General features: G+C 44.2%; 2 protein-coding genes across 4 annotated transcripts in view; both read left to right on the forward strand.

Annotated features, from left to right (window-relative positions):
* OGT (O-linked N-acetylglucosamine (GlcNAc) transferase) overlaps positions 1-6563 on the forward strand; it is a 43568-nt gene extending 37005 nt beyond the window's left edge. For both annotated transcript variants that reach the window (XM_004064365.3, XM_004064366.5), the window contains exon 22: positions 4277-6563. In XM_004064365.3, coding sequence (XP_004064413.1) covers positions 4277-4451 — 175 coding nt within the window. In that variant the 3' untranslated portion in view covers positions 4452-6563. The remainder of the gene's footprint in view (positions 1-4276) is intronic.
* A 1511-nt stretch (positions 6564-8074) lies between these two features.
* The window catches only part of GCNA (germ cell nuclear acidic peptidase), a 36203-nt gene continuing 18845 nt past the window's right edge, over positions 8075-25432 (forward strand). The window contains exons 1-5 of one of the 2 annotated variants that reach the window (XM_063702901.1): positions 8075-9201; positions 11666-11726; positions 22945-22991; positions 23368-23401; positions 25159-25205. In XM_063702901.1, coding sequence (XP_063558971.1) covers positions 11668-11726; positions 22945-22991; positions 23368-23401; positions 25159-25205 — 187 coding nt within the window. In that variant the 5' untranslated portion in view covers positions 8075-9201; positions 11666-11667. Of the gene's footprint in view, positions 9202-10636; positions 10904-11665; positions 11727-22944; positions 22992-23367; positions 23402-25158; positions 25206-25432 lie in introns of those variants that run through there. The other variant, XM_063702900.1, reaches the window with a different exon arrangement.

Below are 25432 nucleotides of genomic sequence, written 5' to 3' on the forward strand. Positions count from 1 at the left end.
TAGGTACATGCCACCATGCCCCATGCCTGGCTAATTTTTAAATTTTTTTGTAGAGATTAAGTTTCAATATGTTGCCCAGGCTGGATATTTTTTTCTTTTCCTTTTTTTTTCTGGACGGAGTCTCGCTCTGTCGCCCAGGCTGGAGTGCAGTGGCGCGATCTCGGCTCACTGCAACCTCCACCTCCCGGGTTCAAGCAATTCTCCTGCCTCAGCCTCCCGAGTAGCTGGGACTACAGGTGCACGCCACCACGCCCAGCTAATTTTTGTATTTTTAGTAGAGACGGGGTTTCACCATGTTGGCCAGGCTGGTCTTGAACTCCTGACCTCGTGATCCACCCACCCTGGCCTCCCAAAGTGCTGCGATTACAGGAGTGAGCCACTGTGCCTGGCGTTTTTTTTTTTTTTTTTTTTTTTTTTTGAGACAGCCTCGCACTGTTGCCCGGGCTGAAGTGCAATGGCACGATCTCGGCTCACTACAACCTCTGCCTCCCGGGTTCAAGCGATTCTCCTGCCTCAGTCTCCTGAGTAGCTGGGATTACAGGCACCTGCCACCACACCCAGCTAATTTTTTGTATTTTTAGCAGAGGTGGGGTTTCACTATGTTGGTCAGGTGGGTCTCGAATTCCTGACCTCGTGATCCACCCACCTAGGCCTCCCAAAGGTTGGGATTACAGGCGTGAGCCAGTGCGCCCAGTGGTTTTTTTTTTTTTTTTTTTGAGACAGAATCTCGCACTGTTGCCTGGGCTGGAGTGCAATGGCACGATCTCGGCTCTCTGCAACCTCTGCCTCCCGGGTTCAAGCGATTCTCCTGCCTCAGCCTCCTGAGTAGCTGGGATTACAGGCATCCACCACCACATCCAGCTAATTTTTGTATTTTTAGTAGAGGCTGGATTTCACTATGTTGGCCAGGCTGGTCTCGAACTCCTGACCTCGTGATCCACCCACCTCGGCCTCCCAAAGTGCTGGGATTACAGGCATAAGCCACCGTGCCCGACGGGTATTTCTTAAATGAGGTTTTTCTTTCGGTATAATGGGTGATGTTTTTTCTTTGTGTTTTTCTGAGAAGTAGCATATTACATAATAATTAAAGAAACATACTTTTTGAGTCAGACTACCTGAGTGAACCCAAGCTCTCCTACTTATGAGTTTTGAGACTTTGGGCAAGTAAATCTCTGTGTTGTGCCTTGGTTTCTTCTTCTGCAAAATGGAGCATAATGCTAGTACCTACTTTGCAGAGATGATGTGAGGATTTAAAAAGGCATTCCATGTAAAGTACTTAGAATAGTTGTTGGTATCTGGTAAACATTCAGCAGATGTTAGCTACTTATTATTTTCAGAATTTCCTCCATAGAACATCACATACGTCTAAGAAAAGTGAGAAATTTGAGCCCAGGCATTAAAAAAAAAAAAAAAGATTCATGTCCATTAGCCCAGAGATAACTATAGTAAAAAATGCAGTGCGTTTTATTTTCAGACAGGGTCTCGCTCTGTTACTCAGGCTGGAGTGCAGTGGCATGATCACGGCTCACTGCAACCTCTGCCTCCTGGGATCGACTGATCTTCCCACCTTAGCCTTCCAGTAGCTGGGACTATAGGCACATGCCACCATGCCTGGCTTTTTTTTTTTTTTAATTTAATATTTTGTGGAGATAGGGTCTCACCAATATTGCCCAGGCTGGTAACTCCTGGGCCCAAGCAGTCCACTCACCTCGGCCTCCCAAAGTGGCGGGATTACAGGTGCGTGAGACACTGCACCCAGCCTGTGGTGCATTTTAAAATTTTTATTAGACTCTTTGGTACTTAGTTTGGTTCATACAATGCTTTTCCTCAACATTTTTGTTCTCAAAATTTTTAATTTTATAATAAACACATCTATACCTACTGCTTAGAATCTACCATTAGCATTTTACTATTCTTGCTTTATTACATATCTATTCATCCATTTATTCCCTTTATTCATCTGCCAATCCATCTTATTGGACACATTTTGAAATAAATTGCAGACATCAGTACACTTCTCCTTAAATACTTAAGATTGGCTGTCATTAACTGGAGTTCAGTACACATGTATTTTTTTGAGGTAGGGTCTCCCTCTGTTGCCCAGGCTGGAGTACAGTGATACGATCTCCGCTCACTGCAACTTCCGCCTCCCGGGCTCAAGCAATCTTCCCCTCAAACTCCTGAGTAGCTGGAATTACAAGCGTGAGCCACCACACCTAGCTAATTTTTGTATTTTTAGTAGAGGCAGGGTTTCGGCAGGTTGCCCAGGCTGGTCTCAAACTCCTGACCTCAAGTGATCCGCCTGCCTTGGCCTCCCAAAGTATTGGGATTACAGGCATGAGCCACTGCGCCTGGCCATTTTTTTCTTTTGAGGCGGAAGTTATATACAGTGAAATACACAAATATTCAGTGAGTTTTGAGAAATAACCCTTTTTTTTTTCGTTTTGAAACAGTCTTGCTCTGTCGCCCAAGTTGGAGTGCAGTGGTGTAATCTTGGCTCACTGCAACCTCTGCCTCCTGGGTTCAAGTGATTCTCCTGCCTCAGCCTCTTGGGTAGCTGGGACTACAGGCACGTACCACCACACCCGGCTAATTTTTCATATTTTTAGTAGAGATGGGGTTTCACCGTGTTAGCCAGGATGGTCTTGATCTTCTGACCTTGTGATCCACCTGCCTCGGCCTCCCAAAGTGCTGGGATTACAGGTATGAGCCACAGTGCCCAACCGAGAAATACCTTTGTAACCCAAACTCCTATGAAGACAAAAAACATTATCACTCCAGAGAGTTTCTTCATGCTCCTTATCAGTCAGTCTTTTTCACCAACCCCCAGAGACAACCACTGTTCTGGAGGGTTTTTTTCCCTTCCATAAATTAATTTTGCTTTTCTAGAATTTTATCCAAATGGAACTATGTCATTATGCACTCTAAAGGCTTCTTTCATCAAGTTTATTTCTTTTGCTGAGTAGTATTTCACTGTATGTATGCACTACAGTTTATTTTCCTATTGGCATAGAATTTTAAAAAAATAGAGCGCACAGGTCTTTCTCTTTGGAGGGTAGCATTAATATGGACATGGTTGTATTGAGACCGACAGATATGCACAACCATTTTACTACTTCTGTCACAACAAACATTAAAACAAAGTTGGGCGTGGTGGCGCATGCCTATAATCCCAGCGCTTTGAGAGGCTGAGGGAGGAGGATTGCTTGAGCCCAGGAGTTCGAGACCAGTCTGGACAACATGGCGAGACCCCATCTCTACAAAAAATGCAAAAATAGCTGAGTGTGGTGATGCATGCCTGTAGTCTCAGCTTCCCGGGAGGCTGGGGCAGGAGGATTGCTTGAGCTAAGGAGGTTCAGTCTGCAGTGAGCCATCATCGTTCCATTGCACTCCAGCCTGGGCAACAGAGTGAGACTCTATTTCAAAAATTAAAAGAAAATAAATAAAAATTATTGCTTTTAAAAATGCACAGAAATGTTCTGGCTTCTGGTTCTAAAGTATCCCTTCATCTAAGAATAATCTCATGAAAAATAATATATTCAAAAGGGAAGTAGAAATCTTTTCCCCTGTGTTTCCTGAAGAATCAATTACTTCTTTTTTATTTTTCTGAACAGAACCATACTCTTGGTGATACTAGCAATTTTTAAAAATCTGAACTCAGTTCAGGTACAAGTGGAAAATTACGAGAGTAGACTTATTGTATTTCTTTTCCCCTTGAGTGGTTTTCTGTTTCACCAAAATGACCATAAATCGAATACTTCATCTTATGTTTATGCTTTAACTTTTGTAAATGAAGCTTCAATGAATATCTTTGCATGGTCCTGTATGTTTTTGCATCTGATTATTTCTTTTTAATAGATTTAAAAGTGTTACTGTTAGGCCAGAGGGTTATGAACATTTAAGGTTAATACATACATTGCTAAATTGCTTACCGAAAAGGTAAGCAACAGTACATAGGAATAGTCATGTGCCGTTGTCAATTCTTGTAATTTTAAAGGTAGAAACAAGATGAAATGGAGAACGCGTGGCATCCCTTGGATATACTTGTTTAGGAAAGAACTAAGTTTTTTCAGAGTATATGGAGTTGAGCTCATTTCAGTGTTAGCATTATGCAAGATGTGACCCTTCCCTTTTTAGCACGAAGCCAATCAAGAAATGAGATAGCGTAGAGTTTGGTCGTGCATTTTTTGCCACAAATGCGACTAGGTATTTATAGGGTGTGTTTCTGAGTTTCTGCTCTGATTTGTAAACTGGGTTCTTGTTTTTTATTACCCAGCCTGAAGAAAGTTCGTGGCAAAGTCTGGAAGCAAAGAATATCTAGCCCTCTGTTCAACACCAAACAATACACAATGGAACTAGAGCGGCTCTATCTACAGATGTGGGAGCATTATGCAGCTGGCAACAAACCTGACCACATGATTAAGCCTGTTGAAGTCACTGAGTCAGCATAAATAAAGACTGCACAGGAGAATTACCCGTATACCTGAGCCTCAACCTTCTGGGGGAAAGGGAACTAGATAACATACTTCTTACTTGTCTGTACAGTACCTTGTTGCAGATGGGTGATATATAATGGTAATAGAATAGCACAGCCAGACTTGCTTCCTGCATGGTAGGGAGAGACACAAAAGATGGGAAACTGCATTTCCACAAGGAATCTCCGTAGAATTTTGCGGCGACCAGATGGTGCATAGGTCTGGAAGGTCTGATCTCCCTTGGTCTTCCATGGGATGGTTAGTGTGGATGGGAGATATAGATTGTCCGGCCGCTTTGTGATTCCATGGATTGATTCAGTCTTCTGGATTAACTTTTTTCTTTATATTTTGGGTACTGGAGCTTTTAAAAATGTTTGGTTTCAGGTATTTTTATTCATGTGAAGTGTATATGATTCTCTTGAGATAAGGTTTTAGCTAAAATGTTACTCCCTGTTTTAGTTTCTGAACTCTGACAGATCGACAGGGACTTTGCTGGTGTAGTCTTTTTATAGGTTTTATAAACCACTTGAGCCTATATCAGTCGTTTTAGTGTCTGACCTAATATTTGGAGCTGTCAGTGCTTTGTTGATTTAGATGATGACTCAAGATTTTTTCTGGTCCATTTCCCATTTCCTTTTCTTCCCTGACCCCCATACCCCCACCCTTAAAATTCTCCTGTAACTCAACTAACAAAATCAAGCCTGATTCAAAACATCCTAGGGTGTTTCTCTTAAACACACCATCTGGTGCCAAATGAAGATTTTTAGGAGTGATTACTAATTATCAAGGGCACAGTTGTGGTACTGTCATTGATAATAATATAGTTTTTTTTTTTTTCCCCTAATTTTGACCTGTTTCACCAGTGTTTTACCCTTGACTGCCCCTTCTATGCTGCTTCCAAAAGTGATAGTGTGTGTAAGATTTTTACCTTCCTTTCTAAAGTTTTTTTTTTTTTTTTTTTTAAGTGAGTCCTGTTCTTCCTATTTCTTTCAGCAGAAATGAAATCCCAGGTAAGTATAAGTATTCAAGTATTTGATCAGTAAGTCACAGTTATCTCCAGTGCATTAAATAACCTTCATCAAGAAATAGGTTATAGGTAAAATCTCTGAAGGATCATCTATGTATTCAAGTAATTATTTTTTAGATAATAACTGTCTTCTGGACTTGGTCTTGAAGTCTGTACAGATTCAGCCTCAGTAGTAGCGAACTGCACAGCTGTTTGGTTTGGAGTACAAATTAGACTTATAGTCCTCCTGGAACTTGAGTTATTAAAATCATAGGAATAAAATTATGGGATCTCAACAAAGGGTCGAGGGTTTGAGGCTTAAACAAGCCAACATATGAATATATGTTTTGTCTCGCTATACTGCACTTACGCTATCCAGTTGCAGGTAATTTTTTGTCTGCTAGTAGTGTTCTAGATTATGTCTTTCCAAAGCGCAGAGGCTGTGCACCTATTCTGTAGTTGCAGCTGATGCCTGAATGTATCCTAGCTGACAAATTATTGATTAATAAGAACTTGAATTTCTGGAAGATTCTTACTGTTAACCAAATTTTGAGCAAGGAGTCTCAAAGGTAATTCTGAACCAGAATTACATGTTAATGAACAGTGTACCTTTTAACAGTGTAAATCACGGAATATCCGTGAAGGGATTTCTTAATTTATTTTTTACTGGTTGATTGAAATATCAGTTAAAGGTTGCCAGCATGGTTGCAGATAAACTGATGTTTGAAATTCGCTGAAATACTTAATGTGGAATGGGATAATATACTTCCAATGCCCTCAAGGCTGTGACCTTACAGCCATTTTACATAGCACATCATTCCTCCTATAGGGATGAACTTTTTCCTGGCACGAAAAGTAGCCGCTCTGGTTGAAGCTTTGCTTATTGTAACAGGCTTTTATTTCCAGGTAATATGTCTTGGAAGACGTAATTCTGATTAGAGATATAGATATTACTGGAAACTAATTGTTTTTTTTTCTATTGTACTCTGCTTTATCAAAGAAGTAAAACATTTAAATCGTGCTACAGAAATTAAGATGTTGTCTTGCGATCCTTAAACAATAAATGAATGATTTCCCTTTAATATGGCTGATGTATTTTGTATCCTGTTATATTGAGTGTTGGACTGAAGAATAGGGTCATCCAATGATGAAACCTATATTTAAACACCTCCAAACAGCATGAAAGGACCAAATTTCCCTACTGTAGCTATGATATTAGGAATTGTTTTCTCAGCCAGGTCTGGTAGAGGGTGGGGTTAGTTTATGATCCATTAAGAAGGCAAAGTGGCCTTGTGTGGTGGCTCATGCCTGTAACCCCAGCACTTTGGGAGGCGGAGGCAGGTGGATTACTTGAGGTCAGGAGTTCAAGACCAGCCTGGCTAACATGGTGACACCCTGTCTCTACTAAAAATACAAAAAAACTAGCCGGGAGTGGTGGCACACGCTTGTAATCCCAACTACATGCGAGGCTGAGACAGGAGAATCGCTTGAACCCAGGAGGCAGAGGTTGCAGTGAGCTGAGATCGTGCCATTGCATTCCAGCCTGGACAACAGAGTGAGATGTCATCTCAAAAAAAAAAAAAAAAAAAAGACAAAGCCTGTGATCCCCAACACACCCATTCATGCTTGCTCCTCTTTTGCTTGTGACCTCTCTGCTTTCATTTACCCTTGTAGTCTCGGTTTTCATGTGGACCATTCTTTTCTTGGCTCTTGGGGCCAAAATTATTTTCCTTCCTGCTCTGTATAGTGGTCGAACTCTGCCACAAGCATCAGGGAGGAAGATATCAATTCATGATTGATATCATGAATTGATATCATGGCAAATGCTGTTTGCCAGTTTTCTCAGATATGAGAGGGAAGATTTTTTTCAGTAAAATTTTGCATGATTTAATTCCCAACTTCTTAAAGCCCTCATGTGGATTGGTGTTTGTTTCCTAAAAGATTATTATGGGAAGAAAGCCTACTCAAAAGTTTTTACTCCCATTCGCTTCTGTTGAAAAATCTACATTATTTCCAGTCTACTTCAGCTCCTCCTGCCTTCAATCTAAAGGAGTTGCTTGCACACCTTGAGTAAATGTGTGTAATTTCTGAACTGCCCATTTTAAGATTTGATTCCAAACCTATCCCATTCTTTTACTTGAAGCATATGCCTCTCAATTATAGCTAACATTCTGGTTCTTTGCCCAAGCCTCTGAGGCACAGTTATGTAATCCCCATTCTTATAAAGAGGCTTGTAGAGGTTAATTTGCAACTTCATTGTAGAGAGAGAGAGTAATCAGCCCCCTTTATCCAATTTTTTTTATCAACTGAGAAAGTATCTGTATTTAGGTAGGCAATCTGGTGCTTAAGAGCAGGTTTTGGAACTAGAGTTGGAGTTTGAATCTCAGCTCTGCCACTTTTTTTTTTTTGAGATGGAGTCTCGCCCTGTCCCCATGCTGGAGTGCAATGGCACGATCTCGGCTCACTGCAACCTCCGCCTCCCAGGTTCCAGCGATTCTCCTGCCTCAGCCTCCCGAGTAGCTGGGATTACAGGCGCGGGCCACCACACCCGGCTATTTTTTTTTTTTTTTTATCTTTAGTAGAGACGGGGTTTCACCATGTTGACCAGGCTGGTCTCAAGCTCCTGACTTCGTGATCCACCCGCCTCAGCCTCCGAAAGTGCTGGGGTTACAGGCGTGAGCCACTGTGCCCGGCCAGCTCTGCCACTTTCTAGCTGTGTGATCTCTAAAATGAGAGTGCTAACAGTTGCCTACTTTTTAAAGTGTTGCATGAATTAAGTCATAAGACACTTGGAATAATGCTTAGCACAAAATAGTATCAAACGCAGGGACATTTTATGTGTGTTCTGTTACCCAAAGGCATACATTACGAAATATATAGATGCTCGCTGGAGAAACTGGCACAATCTAGAAAGTGCTGTTTTCCCCGTTTGTTTTTCTTGGTGTGTATGGAGTGAGTGCCAAAAAGCCTCAAGTAACCTTTTTTTATCTCCAGGGTTTGGAGGGTTCTGGAAGTAAACATCATAGTTCGCCGTTGCCAGGCGCTGTTGAGTTGCTGCCTTGCTCTTATCTAGGGGTCTAGATGGCCTTCCCTGCAACCCCCGCCCCCCTGCGCTCCCGCGTCCCCCCGCGCCCCGCCCTCCCCTCGGTGTTCCCGTCCACGCCCCTGCTCCCGCGCCTTCTTCGCTCCAGTTCCCGTGCCCCCGCCCCTCCCCCCGCGCCCTTTCTCAGTGGTTGCAATAACGGACTTAAGAGGTCTGGACAATTCAAGTAAGGAACAAGGCTCGCTTATCCAAGTTCTCGCAGGATAAAAGTTTGTTATGAAGGATTTCACATGGTTTCTCTTTATCAGAAAGTTGTTAGGGACTTTTAATCGCAGAATTGGCCTCGGGTGCCCACGCTCTAGTATTGAAATGGCGCTTTTGGGATAAATAAGCAACATCCGTGGGAGTGGAAAGCGACAGACCTGATCCCGGAAGCGTTACAGCTAGGCGCTAAGTTCACAGGCGCGAAGTTCAAATTTGCCTTGTGACCACTGTGATAGGTGGGTACAGGGGAGCGCGGGTGAGCACACGTGAATTACTACCGCCCCCTAGGTCCGGGCACTATAAAGGGGCCTGTGCTTGGCGTTGTTCATCGCAGTTGCTCGGGATCTTTGCACGCACTCCACGGGCAGTTGGAGGTGAGCTGCTGCCGGCCACGCCAGAGGCTGCAACACCAGGTAGGTGACCGGCTGGTCGGACTGAGATGGGTGCTGAAGTGGTCCAGAGGTTAATCCTAATTGAGTGACTTAATTAAAATCAGGACCACTGTATACCTTGGACTCTGGTTGCCCGTGTAGGCCTGAGGTGGGAGTAGAGGAAGTGGCAGCGAGGGGAGAAGTGGAGGCGCCTAGTGGTAGCATTGGGGGAGGTGGGGGCGCCCGTGGTGGTGTAGGACCATATGGTGGTGCCAGTGGTGGCGTTGGGAGAAGTGGGCCGCCAGTGGCGGCATTGGGAGAGGTGGGGGCGCCAGTGGCGGCGTAGGAGCAGGTGGTAGTGCCAGTGGCGGCGTGGGGAGAAGGGGCACTGGTGGCGTCATTGCTGATAGTGGGGGGCCTGGTGGTGGCGCAGAAGGAGGTGTTGGTGCCAGTGGCGGGTGGAGAGAAGTAGGGGCACCAGTGGCGGCGTTGGGGGAAGTGGGGGTGCCTGTGGCGGTGTCGGGGGAAGTGGGGGTGCTGGTGGTGGTGTAGGAGCATGTGGTAGCACCAGTGACGGTGTGGGGAGAAGTAGGGGCACCATTGGCGGCCTTGGGGGAAGTGGGAGCGCTGGTGGCGGCGTAGGAGCGTGTGGTGGCACCAGTGGCTATGTAGGAATACGTGGCACCGGTGGCGGCGCGGGGAGAAGTGAGGGCACTGGTTGCGGCACTGGGGGGAGGTGGGGGCCCCAGTGGTGGTGTGGGAACAGGTGGTGTCCCTAGTGGCGGGTGGGGAGAAGTAGGGGTGCCAGTGGCAGAGTTGGGGGAGGTGGGGGTGCCAGTTGCGGCCTAGGAGTACTTGGTGGCGTTGGTGGCATAGGAGCACATAGTAGCGCTGGTGGTTGTGGGGAGAAGTGGAGGCGCCGGTGGCCGCATTGAAGGTGGGGGTGCCAATGGGGGCGTTGGGGGAAGTGGGGGGTTCTGGTGGCGGCGTAGGAGCACTTGGTGGTGGTGGAAGTGGCCTAGGAGCACGTGGTGGTGCTGGTGGGCGTGGGGAGAAGTGGGGATGCCGGTGGTGGCATTGGAGGTGGGGGTGCCAGTGGTGGCGTAGGAGCAGGTGGGGGTGCCAGTGGCAGCATGGGGAGAAGTGGGGCCGCCCATGGCAGCGTTGGGGGAGGTGGGGGCACCAGTGGCAGCACCAGTGGCGGCATAGGAGCAGGTGGGGGTGCCAGTGGCTGTGGGGAGAAGTGGGGGTGCCCGTTGCAGCATTGGGGGGAGGTGGGAGCTAGTGGTCGTGGGTAGGGGTGTGTGGGGGGGGGTCGAGGTCTCTTTGGCTGAGGACTGAGTGGTGGTGGGAGACAGGAGTGGGGTAGGGCAGAAGTTGGATAGAAGTGTGGGGGAGTGGAAGCCTGCTTGGAAAACCGGTTGGAAGCAGTTGAAGGTGGCTGGAGGTGGTTGGAGGTGCGAGTGTGGGGGAAGGGTGGTGGGGTTGAGGCCTGATTGGTGGAAGACTGAGGTGAGAATGGTGGGGGTAGGGTCCAGACCTGATAGGAGGAAGGAGTTGGGGAGGGGTCAAGGCCTGTTTGGTCGAAGATTGGCTAGAGGCTGGAGGCAGGAATAGGAAGTGGGGAGGGGGTGGCCGGATTCATATAAGACCAGTGAGAAGCCAGAGTGGCGGGGGGTAAGGGGGCAGTGGAGGTTGGACAGAAGGAAGAAGGTGATGAGGGGGCGGTGGTAGCCTATTCTGGGTAAGATTGACAGAGTGGGGAGTAAGGAGGTAGGGGAAGGGGGAGAGGTTGACACCCGGTAGGTGGGAGACTTCCTTGGGGCAGGAGTAGGGGGACTGAAGGTGTAGGGAGGTGGAGGGCTAGTGGGATGTGGGGGTGGTCGAGCCCTGATACGTGGAAGACTGGCAAGTTGAGGTGGGAGTGGAGGGAGTGGGAAGTGGGGGCGGGTGCAGGGTAGGAAGAGATTGGGGTGGTAGAGGCCTGAGTGGGAAAAGTTTGCAACAAAACAAATTTAAATCCTTTTCATTTTGCAGAGCAAAGTTTCGGCTTTAAGTTGGGGAAGATACCCAAAGATAAATGCAGAATGTAAATGTAGAGATGTCTCTGCTTTTGAGTTCTGGCTTTCTTTTTTTTTTCTTTTTCTTTTATTTTCTTTTTCTTTTTTTTTTTTTTTTTGAGATGGAATCTAGCTCTGTCGCCCAGGCTGGAGTGCAGTGGCACAATCTCGGCTCACTGCAAGCTCTGCCTCCCGGGTTCACGCCATTTTCCTGCCTCAGCCTCTCGAGTAGCTGGGACTACAGGCGCCCGCCACCACGCCTGGCTAATTTTTTGTATTTTTAGTAGAGACAGGGTTTCACCGTGTTAGCCAGGATGGTCTCGATCTCATGACATTGTGATCTGCCCGCCTCGGCCTCCCAAAGTGCTGGGATTATAGGCGTGAGCCACTGCGCCCGGCCGAGTTCTGGCTTTCTTAAGAAAGTGTATCTTTGTCTTTCACTACAGACATGGATGGGTACAAAAAACAGCTGCCCCGCTTGCAAGAGCCGGAGGAGGACCAGGATTGGTGAGATTTAGAAAGTTCTGTTTTCTTTTAGTTTAGTGTTACCGTATTGGCAAAACAGCTTTCTCGAGAAGTATGTTTATTTCCTTTAGTATCTGTAGAGCGTATAACTTGGTTTGTTATAAAATGAGAATTGTAAAGAAGGATTTTACAAACTAGGAGTCCAGCCTCCTATGAAATTCTTGAATCCGCTATATAATTTCTCTGTTAGTGGCCAGGAAGTGACGACATTTGAGGCAACAGTGCATCGTTGAATATATGTGGTTTCTAGAAAGTTCTTCATTCTGATGCAATTAAAACCTGTTGTTCCACGCCAGTATCGATAGTGCTGCCTCTAGAGGTACACAAGTATTTTTCTTCTCCATGATAACACAAGGTGTTTTTGTTTAAAATTTTTTTTTATGGAGATGCACCCTGAACCAATAAAGGTTCAGAGAACTTCCAACATGAGGTATTTTTTTTGTGTGTGTGAGAGACAGGGTCTGCTCTGTCGCCCAGGTTGGAGTGCAGTGATGTGATCAGGAGCTATTTTTAAGATAGCTGCCTGTCTCTAAGTTTTTTCTCTTCTGGAACACTACCCTATTTTCCTCCCTCACAGATATGCATGCAAGGGTATGATATGGGGGAAGGTACAAACCAACAGAAAGTCTGGAAATAGACCTAAGTACATAAGAAAATTTACTAAACAAGAAAAACGACATTTCAGCATTTCAAATCAATGGGGAAAAATATGGATTAGTCAACAAACCATTTGAGGATAACTGGCTAACCATTTGGAAAAAAATGAGACTTGGGTTTTTGCCTTATTGCTTATGCCAAAATAGATTACACATGGATCAAATATTTTAAAATAAAAAATGAAACCATTAAAATGTTAGAAAACAATAGATGGATTTTGTTTCCAATAGTTTTTGGAGTAGAAAGGTCTAAGTTTGATATCAAACAAAACATAAATATGGTAAATAAACTAGAAAAATATTTGTGTTACAAATATAAAGGGCTATTTTCCTTAACAAAAAGCTTTTTATAAATCAGTAATTTAGAAAAAGGTGAACAAACGAATGGAACCTGACAAAGAATATTAGAAGGTAGCTCTCTGGGGAAAAAAAAAATACAAATGGACCTCAGACATTAAAATTTTCAGCTTTGGCCGGGCACACTTTGGGAGGCAGAGGTGGGCGGATCGCTTGAGTCCTGAGACCAGCCTGAGCAAGATGATGAAATTCCGCCTCTACAAAAAATAAAAAAATTAGCTGGGCACGGCGGCTGCACCTGTAGTCCCAGCTACTCGGGAGGTTCAGGTGGGAGAATCACCTGAGCCCGGGAAGTCGAGGCAGCAGTGAGCTGAGATTGCGCCACTGCACTCCAGCCTCTGCAAGCCGAGACCCTCTCTCCAAAAAAAAAAAAAAAAAAAATCAGCTTTTAATTATATTGCTTCTCATTAAATAAGTGATAAATTTTAATTATATTACTTCTCATTAAAGGAATGATAAATCTTATTCATTTATTTTTTTTTCTCCCGCTTGGAAAAGTAAAGAAATGATAAATTTTAAAATGAGATACCATTTTGTATATATTTGCAAAAAGTTTGATGATACCCAGTGTTGCTAATTGATAGGAAAACAGAAAATCTCCTACATTCTTTGTGGGAGTATATATTTGGTACAACCTTTTTGGAGGGCAGTCTGGCAGTATCACATTTTAAATGCCTATGTCCTTTGAAGTAGCAGTTCCACTACTGAGACTTTTCTTTTAAAATCATTTAATTTCTTTATACTTGTACTCCCATATACATGAGTGCGTAAATGTGATTATATCATACATGTAATTCAGTAATTGTAATTCAGTCTTATTTTTTCTTGACTTTTTTTTTCCCCTTCTCCCATGGCCTTTCTCCCTGTAACCCATGCTAAATATTTATGTAGCTAGCCTTCCATACTTTTCTCCATGTTCATGTAATCATATATAGACATTTACAGGGTATTTTGGTCTTTGTTCACTTTTGTGGAAGAAGGATATATGATTTAATTACCAGTACATAGAGAAATATGTACAAGAACATTCATTGCAGCACTGTTTGTAATAGCACAAATTTGAAAATAGCTGAAATGTCCTAAGGGTCTACTTGAATAAATTAGGGTTCATTGCAAAAATGTGGTGAGAGCTATGTGTACTGATAATGAAAAGACTACTAAGAAATATAAAGTGAAAAATGCAAGCTGCAGAACAATGCATATAGCATAATATTATTTGTAAAAAAAAAAAAAAGAAAGAAAATGGTGTGTGTACTTGTTCTGATGTGTGCTTACGCTTAACTTTCTAGAAGGATAAATAAGATACATTGTCTCTGGGAAGAGCAAGGACAGAGTGTTACTCACTGCTGTTTTCAGAGTTCTTTATCAGTTAGAAAAAAAACGACCTGGTAAACATTATTTTGCCATAGTCATTAAAAATGTGGGTAGGGGGTGGGGTGGCTCACGCCTGTAATCCTAGCACTTTGGGAGGTTGAGGCGGGAGGAATGCTGGAACTTAACGAGTTTGAGACCAGCCTGGGCAACATAGCAAGACCTCATCTCTATTTTTTGTTTAAAAAAGCGGGGGGTGTGGAGGGGATCAGCAAAAGAATGACGCCAACATTGGAAAATATACGTCTTAATAAGTAATAAAAAGGAATGCTAATTTAAAAATCATTTACCTATTAGCAAATTTTAAATATTTAATCATAGTAATGCTGCTGACATCATAAACTGACACAACCCTTTGGAAATGATTAAGCAGATGTACCAAGAGCTATAAAATTGGACATACTATTATATTCTTTTTTTTTTTTTTTTTTTTTTTGAGACAGAGCCTTGCTCTATTGTCAAGGCTGGAGTGCAGTGGCGCAATCTTGGCTCACTGCAGCCTCTGCCTCCTGGGTTCAAGCAATTTTCGTGCCTGAGCCTCCTGAGTAGCTGGGATTACAAGCGCATGCCACCACACCCGCCTAATTTTTTTTTTTTTTTGTATTTTTAGTAGAGATGGGATTTCACCATGTTGGCCATGCTGGACTCCTGGCCTCAAGTGATCCATCCGCCTTGGCCTCCCAAAATGCTGGGATTATAGGCATGTGCCACCACGCCCAGCTAATTTTTTTTTTTTTTTGTATTTTTAGTAGAGATGGGGTTTCACCATGTTGGCCAGGCTGGTCTCAAACTCCTGGCCTCAAGTGATCCACCCGCCTCGGCCTCCCAAAGTGCTGGGATTACAGGTGTGAGCCACTGTGTGCAGCTGGACATACTGTTGATTGAGTAATTTGATTTTTGGCAACCAAGCATAGGAAAATCCAGTTTATGAAGCCAATTAAATGCCCAAAGGTGCTTTTCGTAGTATTTAATTTTTTTTGTTGTTTGTTTGAGACGGTATTACTCTGTCACCCAGGCTGGAGTGCAGTGGCATGATCATGACTCACTGCAACCTCTGCCTTCTGGTCTCAAGTGATCCTCCCACCTAAGCCTTCAGAGTAGCTGGGACTACAGATGCACCACCATGCCCAGCTAATTTTTGTATTTTATTGTAGAGATGTGGTTTCGCTGCCAAGTTGCCCAGGCTGGTCTCGAACTCCTGGGCTCAAGCGATTTGCCTGCTTTAGCCTCCCAAAGTGCTGGGATTACAGGCGTGACTGCTGCACCCGGCTCATAGCATTTAATTTAAAAATTAAATTAATAGTCAGGCGCGGTGGCTCACGCCTGTAATCCCAGCACTTTGGGAGGCCGAGGCGGGCGGATCATGAGGTCAGGAGATCGAGACCATCCTGGCTAACACGGTGAAACTCCATCTCTAGTAAAAATACAAAAACAAATTTAGCTGGGCGTGGTGGCAGGCACCTGTAGTCCCAGCTACTCGGGAGGCTGAGGCGGGAGAATGGCGTGAACCTGGGAGGCAGAGCTTGCAGTGAGCCGAGATCGCACCACTGCACTCCAGCCTGGGTGACAGAGTGAGACTCCATATCAAAATAAAAAAAGAAAAAAAATGATTAGTGTTAATTCTTCGTTAAATTTTTGGTAGAATTCACCAGTGAATCAATATGATCCTGGGCTTTTCTTTGTTGGGAGGTTTTTTATTACTGATTCAGTCTCCTGAATCATGTGTGTGATCAAAAATGCAAAAGGTGGCCGAGCCCAGTGGCTCACACCTGTAATCCCGGCACTTTGGGAGGCTGAGGTGGGCGGATGGCTTGAGTCCAGGAGTTTGAGACCAGCCTGGCCAACATGGTGAAACCCTGTCTCTACAAAAAAAAATACAAAAATTAGCCAGGCACAATGGCACACACCTGTAGTCTCAGCTACTTGGGGGGTTAAGGCGGGAGAATTGCTTGAGCCCAGCAGGTGGAGGTTGCAGTGAGTTGAGATCGCGCCATTGCACTTCCACCTGGGCGACGGGAGCGAAGCCCTGTCTCAAAAAAAGAAAAAAAAAAAACAAAGCAAAAGGTCAAATTGCAGCTCCATGACCCTCAGTCACTTGCCCTCAAATAGGGAGTGCCCAGGGTGGATCGTTAGTCTCAGTTGTCCTGAGAGGTAAATGGGTTATGTGTTATTATTAGCCCCTTGTGAATTTGGTTGACAGGAGTCATGCCTTTAGCATTTAATGAAGAATTGATAAATCTGAGTTTCTGAAGCTACAGGTCCAAAAAGCAGATCTTAGGCTTCTGGTTGGAGATAGTCCTTGAGGCCAGACACCAACCTGCCAGTCTCTAACCCATCTTAGCTCCAAATTGGAACTGCTACTTCCCTTGATCTGGGCATTGTATTTTCATTAACGAAGATAAGATTGTTAGCTTTTTTGTTTTTTACTTTGGGCTGACTCTTTACCTCGAACCTTCACATAGATGGGCATATATGTGTAATTACATTTTTACACACAGAAAATTATTACTTAGTGAGATCTAGTAGGCAGAATTCTTTCACAACTTGAGGTTTTTTTAGGGGGTGGAAAATAATAGAAGGGGTCTTTGGAATCACTCTTTGAGATTCATTCATACATTCATTCATTTAAAAAATACTTATTGAATCCTGACTTTGTATGGAACAACGTGAAACAAATACACTTCCAAGTCCTTGCATAGCTTACTGTCTAGGGTGGGGGTTAGAAACATGTAAACAGGTAGTTACAGTAGAGTGTGATAAACGCTGTGATGGGGCAGATGTGCATGATGCCATAGGAGTACAGAGGAGGGCAGATAGGATCTTGTTTACTTTCCACAATAGTCCTATGAAATAAATGTTTTTTTTTTTTTTCAACTGAGGCCCAAGAACTTGGTATTATGAAAGTCTAGAAGTGATGGTGGCTTAGAGTAGGGTGCTACTAGTGGAGTTGGAGAGATTTGGATGAATATGTAATATATTGTAGTTCATAAATTCGGAGATGTCTTTTCAAATTTTTGCATTTCTGAAGTTGGCATGTATCATACATTTGATGGCAGGTTGTAGTTTGGTAGTGTTTTTTTCTTTCATGGAGGAGGTATATATAATAATGTGTCTTAGATTAGATGAAATATATTAGAGAAGTGGAGCCAACAGGTCTTGCCGATGGGTTGAATATGGGAGGTGAGGGAAAGAAAGAAATCAAGGATGACTCCTCAATTATTTGGCATTACTGGGTAGATGGTGGTGCCACTGACTGAGATGGGTAGGGCTGGGATAGGAACAGGATTGAGGGAGAAAATAGAGTTCTGTGTTGTTGGCCATGTGGCCATGTGGCCATGTTACTTTTTTTTTTTTGAGACGGAGTTTCGCTCTTGTTGCCCAGGCTTGAGTGCAGTGGTGTGATCTCAGCTCACTGCAACCTCTGTCTCCTGGGTTCAAGCGATTTTCCAGCCTCAGCCTCCCAAGTAGCTGGGATTACAGGCACCTGCCACCACACCTGGCTAATTTTTGTATTTTTAGTAGAGACGGGGTTTCACCATGTTGGCCAGGCTGATCTTAAATTCCTGACCTCAGGTGATCCGCCTGCCTCAGCCTCCCAAAATGCTGGGGTTACAGGTGTGAGCCACTGCGCCTGGCCCGTGTTACCTTTTAAATACTTAATAAATATCCAAGGTGTCAAGTAGACAGTTTGAGTTCAGTGAAGAGCTCAAGGCTATTAATGTAAAGTTGGGGACATGGAGTCTAGGGCTAGTAGCATGAATGATTCAGGAGAGAGGGGAGAATGGTGCAGCACAGAGTGCTGGAACTACCAGAATACAATCCTTGGGAAGGCTAGGGGAGACAGGTCCAAAGTACAAGGGAGGGATTGGTCTTTGATAGTGGTAGGGACACTGTGTTCCCTTGTTAGTGATAGAGAAGGCGGAGAGTCTAGTATGGTTGCAGTTAGTTCTGGAGATTTCTTGGTGGGAGGATGAGTGAGTTCCTAGCTGATTGCTTCTATTATCCTAGTGTCTTATGAGACAAGGTCATTAACACAGTGAAGGGGGTGGGGAAGGAGGGATTGGCACTTCAAAGGCAGAAGTTGTACTGAAATGCATAATGCAAGAGGTGGGGGTCTGGTTTTCATTGATAAGCCTAATTGGTACTCTCTGATGCCCACTGACTAGTCTTTTTTAGCCCCAGCAAGATTCTTTGTTTTGTCAATACTATTACAAGATAGCCTTGATGATATGATATTTAAAATATATTTAAAATTATATTTTAAAAATTATCCTGTTAGGCTGAATTTAAAATAATCAGAAAAGCAAATGGGTCACCTAGTGGATTGGCTATGTTTTAAATTTCTTCACAATGCCAAAGTTACTTAATTAGCATTCTATTGATATTTTCAATTCCTGATTTCAAGGAAAAGAAGGCTGTCACACTTAACTGGTGTTCCTGAAAGTGTGGTCTGCCAGCTTCCTGGATCAGAATTGCCTGGGGGTGCTTGTTAAAAATGTAGTTTCTTGGATTTTTTTTTTTTTTTTAAACAGTCTTGCTCTGTCGCCCAGGCTGGAGTACAGTGGCACAATCTCAGCTCACTGCAAACTCACTGCAAACTCTGTCTCCTGGGTTCAAGTGATTCTTGTTCCTCAGCCTCCCCAGTAGCTGGGGTTACAGGTGTGTGCCACCATGCCTGGCTATTAAAATTTTTGTATTTTCAGTAGAGATGGGGTTTCGCCATGTTGGTTAGGCTGGTCTAGAGCTCCTGGGTTCAAGGGATCCACCCACCTTGGCTTCCTAAATTGCTGGGATTACAGGTGTGAGCCACTGCATCCGGCCAAAAATGCAGTTTGTGATTCCTGTTGTTCTGGAGTAAGGCTCATGAATATTGTCTATTTGTTTTTTTGTCTTTGCCACTAGACTGTGAGATCCCTAGAAGTCATTCTTTTTTTCTTTTTTGTAGCCCCAGTACCAAGTATATAGTAGATGCTCGATAAATGTCTAATTAGTGAATGAATGAACCACAGATATCCTAATCATGTTATAATATATTTATTGAGTTGTAAAAATTACTAAGGGAATATAGGTCTGTGGTGAAAATGAACAGTACAGAAGCATATAAAGTAAAAAGTGAAAGTCTGCCTTCACATGCATGCATCCTCCCATTCTTCTGAGGTAATAATTTTGAATAATTTGGCAGTATTTCTTCCAGAGATTTTTCTGTAGTCATATAAAAGCATACATAATCTTTATGATTTATAGTCTTTTAAAGTTTTAAAGGAGAGATCTGGCCAGGCGTGGTGGCTCATGTCTGTAATCCCAGTACTTTGGGAGGCCAAGGCCGGCAGATCACCTGAGGTCAGGAGTTCAAGACCAGCCTGGCCAACATGGTGAAACCCCGTCTCTACTAAAAATACAAAAATGAGCTGGGCGTGGTGACACACGCTTGTAATCCCAGCTACTCCACAGGCTGAGGCAGGAGAATCACTTAAACCCAGGAGGTGGAGGTTGCAGTGAACCAAGATCGCGCCACTGCACTGCAACCTGGGTGACAGAGCGAGACTCTGTCTCATAAATAAATAAAATAAAATAAAATAGATCTTTTTTGGATCTTTTATAACTTTTTTTTAAGTTTTTTTTTCTTTGTCAGCCAGGTGGGAGTGCAGTGATGCCATCATAGCTCATTGCAGCCTCGAACTCTTGGGCTCAAGGGATACTCCTGAGTAGCTGGGAGGATCCCACATCCAGCTAATTTAAAAATATTTTTTGTAAAGACAAAGAGTCTCGCTATGGTGCCTACACTAGTCTTGAACTCCTGCTCCCAAGTGATCCTCCAGCCTCGACCTCCGAAAGTGTTGGGATTATAGGCATGAGCCACTGCTCCCAGCTCTTCTATAGTTTTTGAGGTTTTTTTTTTTTTAAATGTATCTTTAAAGCCTTCCAATGTTATTTCTTAGTCCTTTCATGATAGAGTTCTGGTTCTTCTTCCTTCAATGCATATGTTCTTTTTTTTTTAATGAGGTGTGGTGGGGGGTTTCTCGCTGTATTTCCCAGGCCAGAGTACAGTGGCTATTCACAGGTGTGATCATGGTGCACTGAGGCCTCCACCTCCTGGGCTCATGCAGTCCTCTCCTACCCCCTGCATAGCTGGGACTACAGCGTACCTGGCCTGCATATATTTCCTTTTTTTTTTTGAGACAGAGTCTCGCTCTGTCACCCAGGCTGGAGTGCGGTGGTGCAATCTTGGCTCACTGCAACCTCTGCCTCCGGGTTTCAAGTGATTCTCCTGCCTCAGCCTCTGAAGAAATTGGACTATAGGCATGTGCTACCACACCCAGCTAAGTTTTGTATTTTTTAGTAGAGACGGGATTTTGCTATGTTGGCCCAGCTGGTCTCAAACTCCTGACCTCAGGTGATCACCCACCTCGGCCTCCCAAAGTGCTGGGATTACAGGCATGAGCCACTGCACCCAGCCTCCTTTTTTCCTTTTCCCCTATTCTTAACATGTCAGCTAGCCTGCATATATTTTCTTTTTTTTTAAGACAGGGTCTCACTCCTGTCACCCAGGTGGGAACTGCAGTGGCACTATCGTGGCTCACTGCAGCCCCGACCTCTCGGGCTGAAGCAACCCTCCAGCCTCATTGTTTGATTTTTTTTTTTTTTTTGTAGAGACGGTTTCACCATGTTGCCCAGGCTGGTCTTGAACTCCTGGGCTCAAGTAATCCTCCCGCCTTAGCCTCCCAAAGTGCTGATTACAAGCGTGAGCCACTGCATTCAGCCACCTGCGTATATTTTCTAATAATAGTAACATGAGCCTTGAAATACATTCTAGGGACTTGTTCCCCTGGTGGTGAATATTACTTGGAAAAGATACCAAACAAAATCTGCCTTCTTTTTGACCATGTATTTCTTCCTTAGTGCTTTCCTTGGACTACCTCACCTGTTGGTTACTATCCCACCTGGAATTTGATATTTTGCCATTAGGGATTTAGGTGGGGCTCTCTGTCATGTAACTTTTTGCCTCATGTTGATCCTTTGTTCCTTTTGCCTGACCTCTCAAAAAAATAGGTGTGTTTGTAACACAAAAGTATGTAAAAAGGTGGATGAAGTCTGAATCAGCTGTTAGTTTATATAATATATAGTGCTGTTTACTGACAAATAACATCACATATTGACCCATACATGGGAAACCGTACAGCCAGCAAAAGGTTTCTTTCCTGATTAAAGAAAAAAACTTGAAGTCTACTACTAAGTCCAATGTACAGTGGTTGAGAAATGCATAGGAAGTTTAATCAAGGAGTTGAGCCATCATGTATTTTCAAAGATTGGAAAAGTATACAGGCAGCACAGTATCAGCCTCTAGGCCAAATGAAAAGCCGTAAAGAAGTGGCTAAGTCTAATTTTTTTTTTTTTGATGGGGTCTCGCTCTGTGGCCCAGGCTGGAGTGTAGTGGCGTGGATCTTGGCTCACTGCAACCTCTGCCTCCTGGGTTCAAGTGATGCTCCTGCCTCAGCCTCCCGAGTAGCTGGGATTACAGGCGCCCGCCAACAGGCCTGGCTAATTTTTGTATTTTCAGTAGAGATGGGGTTTCACCATGTTGGTCAGGCTGATCTTGAGCTCCTGACCTCAAGCAATGCAACTGCCTCGGCCTCCCAAAGTGCTGGGATTACAAGCGTGAGCCACCGCGCCCAGCTGAAGTCTAACTTTTAATATGTAGAGCCTGGACTTCCTTATAGCTATTATGTCCCCCTCCTTTAGCATTTTGATATCCTCTGTGGACTACGTGTCACAATAACTAATAACACGATGACCTATGATGTAGCCAGGCGCCACATTGGAGGAGTGGCAGTGGCAGTGAAGTGGTGCTCACTGTGGTGTGACTCCCCTGGGCTGGAGTTTGGATCTGGCTGACAGTGGATGTCCAGCCGGCTGCTGTCTGGTGAGCTGAAGGGTTCCGAGCAGGAACCTTGGCTTCACCTCAGGTGGTGCTGCATAACTCTGGTAAGTGATAGCAAGAGGCAAAGTAGCCTGCCACAGAGCAGCGGAGAGAGAGTGCTGGGACCCCTGGCAGATGAGCAGATGAGACAGAGAAGCAAGAGGCCCCAGCATCGTGGCTCACTGCAGGGAGCAGTGGCAGCTTTGAAACCATCTATTCATTGGCTCTGCATGAAACGGAGTTCAGTAGTTGTCCATTTACCTAGATATCAATCCCAAACAGTAGGCTATCTCCAAGAAGTACACCCTTAACGGGGACCTCCTTGCCCTTTTGCCCTTTAATTTTTGACTGCAATCTCTTCATCCTCAAGTCCTTTCCCCCGAGGCTCTTTTCTCAAGACTCACTTTCATGTCTTTATTTTTTATTTTACTTTTTTTTAGAGACAGGGTCTTGCTGTGTCGCCCACACTGCAGTGCAGTGGCACCATCATAGCTCACTGCAACCTTGAATTCCTGGGCTCAAGCGATCCTCCCCTCTCAGCCTCCCGAGTTGGTGGGATTACAGGCGTGAGCCTCCATGCCTGGTGTTGCTTTCATACCTTTAAATGGAAATAAATTACTTGGCAGAAAACAGGCTTTTCACTGATAGCTAGCGATAACTCAGCTAACATTCTTCCCGTGTTTTTGATTCAGCAGTAAGGACTGAGCAGCTCATTGCTTCCAATTTTTGTTCACTTGTGCTGTTGTGATCCTAATTTCCTAAGGGCTTAAAGCCCTTAAAACCTTTTTTGCATTTCAGGAATTCTGATTGGTTGTTTTCTTATTTGGGATTTTTGATAATTGGTTGCTTATGGTGTCGATAGCCCTCCTTTTATAAAGTATCTCTTTTATTTTTGCAGTTACATCCTTAATGTTCGGTCAAGCAGTGATGACACCAGTGGGTCTTGTAAGTAGAGTCCACTCAAAGCAGGAACATTTTGAAGTGTCTTTGTAGAGATGACTCAACTGTGATTTGGGATGTCTGGCCTAAGCTGGTTCTAAGTTCATCACCTCTAGGGCTCTCTTTAGGTTGGTGAAATGAAATTTCCCTACTGTCAGGAGTGGAGGAGGTTCTCTGCTTCTTTTCCAACTTACTTTCCTCCTTTTTTTTTTTTTTTTTGGCTCTGGGTTTCCTTACTTTTATTTCCTTTCTATCCTTCATGGGAGATGTAAATTTTAAGCAGCTCTAATTTATAGACTTTGGTTTTAGGGAGTTAAAGACATAGGCAACCAGATTTTTTCATGCTTCAGATGTTTTCTAATGCCCTCTTTCTCTGATTTAGCTGTGGCCAGAAGAGCTCTGAAGAGACAGGCAAGGTGAGTAGGAGAATTAATGAAACTTTAGTTTTTTTTTTTTAAATTAAGGGGGGAAAAACCCCATGCTCTGTCTAAAGAAATTTAAGAGTAAACTTCACATTTCCTCTGTGGACACTCTGTGGTTCTCAGCAGGATCATGATGGCTGTTTGACATCACAACCAGGTTGAAAACATTAGATTCCTTATGCCTGACCCATTATCTAACTGGTCAGTTTCTTCTTTGAGGTATCTCTGTGAACTATGCCTTAACATCCAGGCTCTACTAGTCTAAGCCGTTATCAGTGTTTACTCCCTTTTAGTTTTATTTTTAGTTTACTTTAGTTTTTATTTGTATTTTTATTTTTTTTGAGACTGAGTCTTGCTCTGTTGGAATGCAGTGGCACGATCTCACCTCACTGCAATCTCCACCTCCCGGGTTCAAGTGATTCTTCTGCCTCAGCCTCCAGAGTAGCTGGGATTATAGGCACACGCTACCGTGCCTGGCTAATTTTTGTATTTTTAGTAGAGATGGGGTTTCACCATGTTGGTCAAGCTGGTCTTGAACTCCTGACCTCAAGTGATCCACCTGCCTTGGCCTCCCAAAGTGCTGGGATTACAGGCGTGAACCACTGCGCCTGGCCTAAGTCTAACTTTTAGTATGTAGAGCCTGGACTTCCTTATAGCTATTATGTCCCCCTCCTTTAGCATTTTGATAACCTCTGTGGACTATGTGTCACAATAACTAATAACAAGATGACCTATGATGTAGCCAGGTGCCACATTGGAGGAGTGGCAGTGGCGGTGAAGTGGTGCTCACTGTGGTGTGACTCCTCTGGGCTGGAGTTTGGATCTGGCTGACAGTGGATGTCCAGCCGGCTGCTGTCTGGCGAGCTGAAGGGTTCCGAGCAGGAAGTGCTTGGCTTCACCTCAGGTGGTGCTGCATAACTCTCGTAAGTGATAGCAAGAGGCAAAGTAGCCTGCCACAGAGCAGCGGAGAGAGAGTGCTGGGACCCCTGGCAGATGAGACAGAGAAGCAAGAGGCCCCAGCATCGTGGCTCACTGCAGGGAGCAGTGGCAGCTTTGAAACCATCCATTCATTGGCTCTGCATGAAACGGAGTTCAGTAGTTGTCCATTTACCTAGATATCAATCCCAAACAGTAGGCTATCTCCAAGAAGTACACCCTTAACGGGGACCTCCTTGCCCTTTTGCCCTTTAATTTTTGACTGCAATCTCTTCATCCTCAAGTCCTTTCCCCCGAGGCTCTTTTCTCAAGACTCACTTTCATGTCTTTATTTTTTATTTTACTTTTTTTTAGAGACAGGGTCTTGCTGTGTCGCCCACACTGCAGTGCAGTGGCACCATCATAGCTCACTGCAACCTTGAATTCCTGGGCTCAAGCGATCCTCCCCGCTCAGCCTCCCGAGTTGGTGGGATTACAGGCGTGAGCCTCCATGCCTGGCGTGTCTTTCATACCTTTAAATGGAAATAAATTACTTGGCAGAAAACAGGCTTTTCACTGATAGCTAATGATACTCAGCTAACATTCTTCCCGTGTTTTTGATTTAGCAGTAAGGACTGAGCAGCTCATTGCTTCCAATTTTTGTTCACTTGTGCTGTTGTGATCCTAATTTCCTAAGGGCTTAAAGCCCTTAAATCCTTTTTGCATTTCAGGAATTCTGATTGGTTGTTTTCTTCACTTATTTGGGATTTTTGATAATTGGTTGCTTATGGTGTCGATAGCCCTCCTTTTATAAAGTATCTCTTTTATTTTTGCAGTTACATCCTTAATGTCCGGTCAAGCAGTGATGACACCAGTGGGTCTTGTAAGTAGAGTCCACTCAAAGCAGGAACATTTTGAAGTGTCTTTGTAGAGATGACTCAACTGTGATTTGGGATGTCTGGCCTAAGTTGGTTCTAAGTTCATCACCTCTAGGGCTCTCTTTAGGTTGGTGAAATGAAATTTCCCTACTGTCAGGAGTGGAGGAGGTTCTCTGCTTCTTTTCCAACTTACTTTCCTCCTTTTTTTTTTTTTTGGCTCTGGGTTTCCTTA

This window comes from Gorilla gorilla, chromosome X (genome assembly GCF_029281585.2).
Source record: "Gorilla gorilla gorilla isolate KB3781 chromosome X, NHGRI_mGorGor1-v2.1_pri, whole genome shotgun sequence".
Lineage (NCBI taxonomy): Eukaryota > Metazoa > Chordata > Mammalia > Primates > Hominidae > Gorilla > Gorilla gorilla.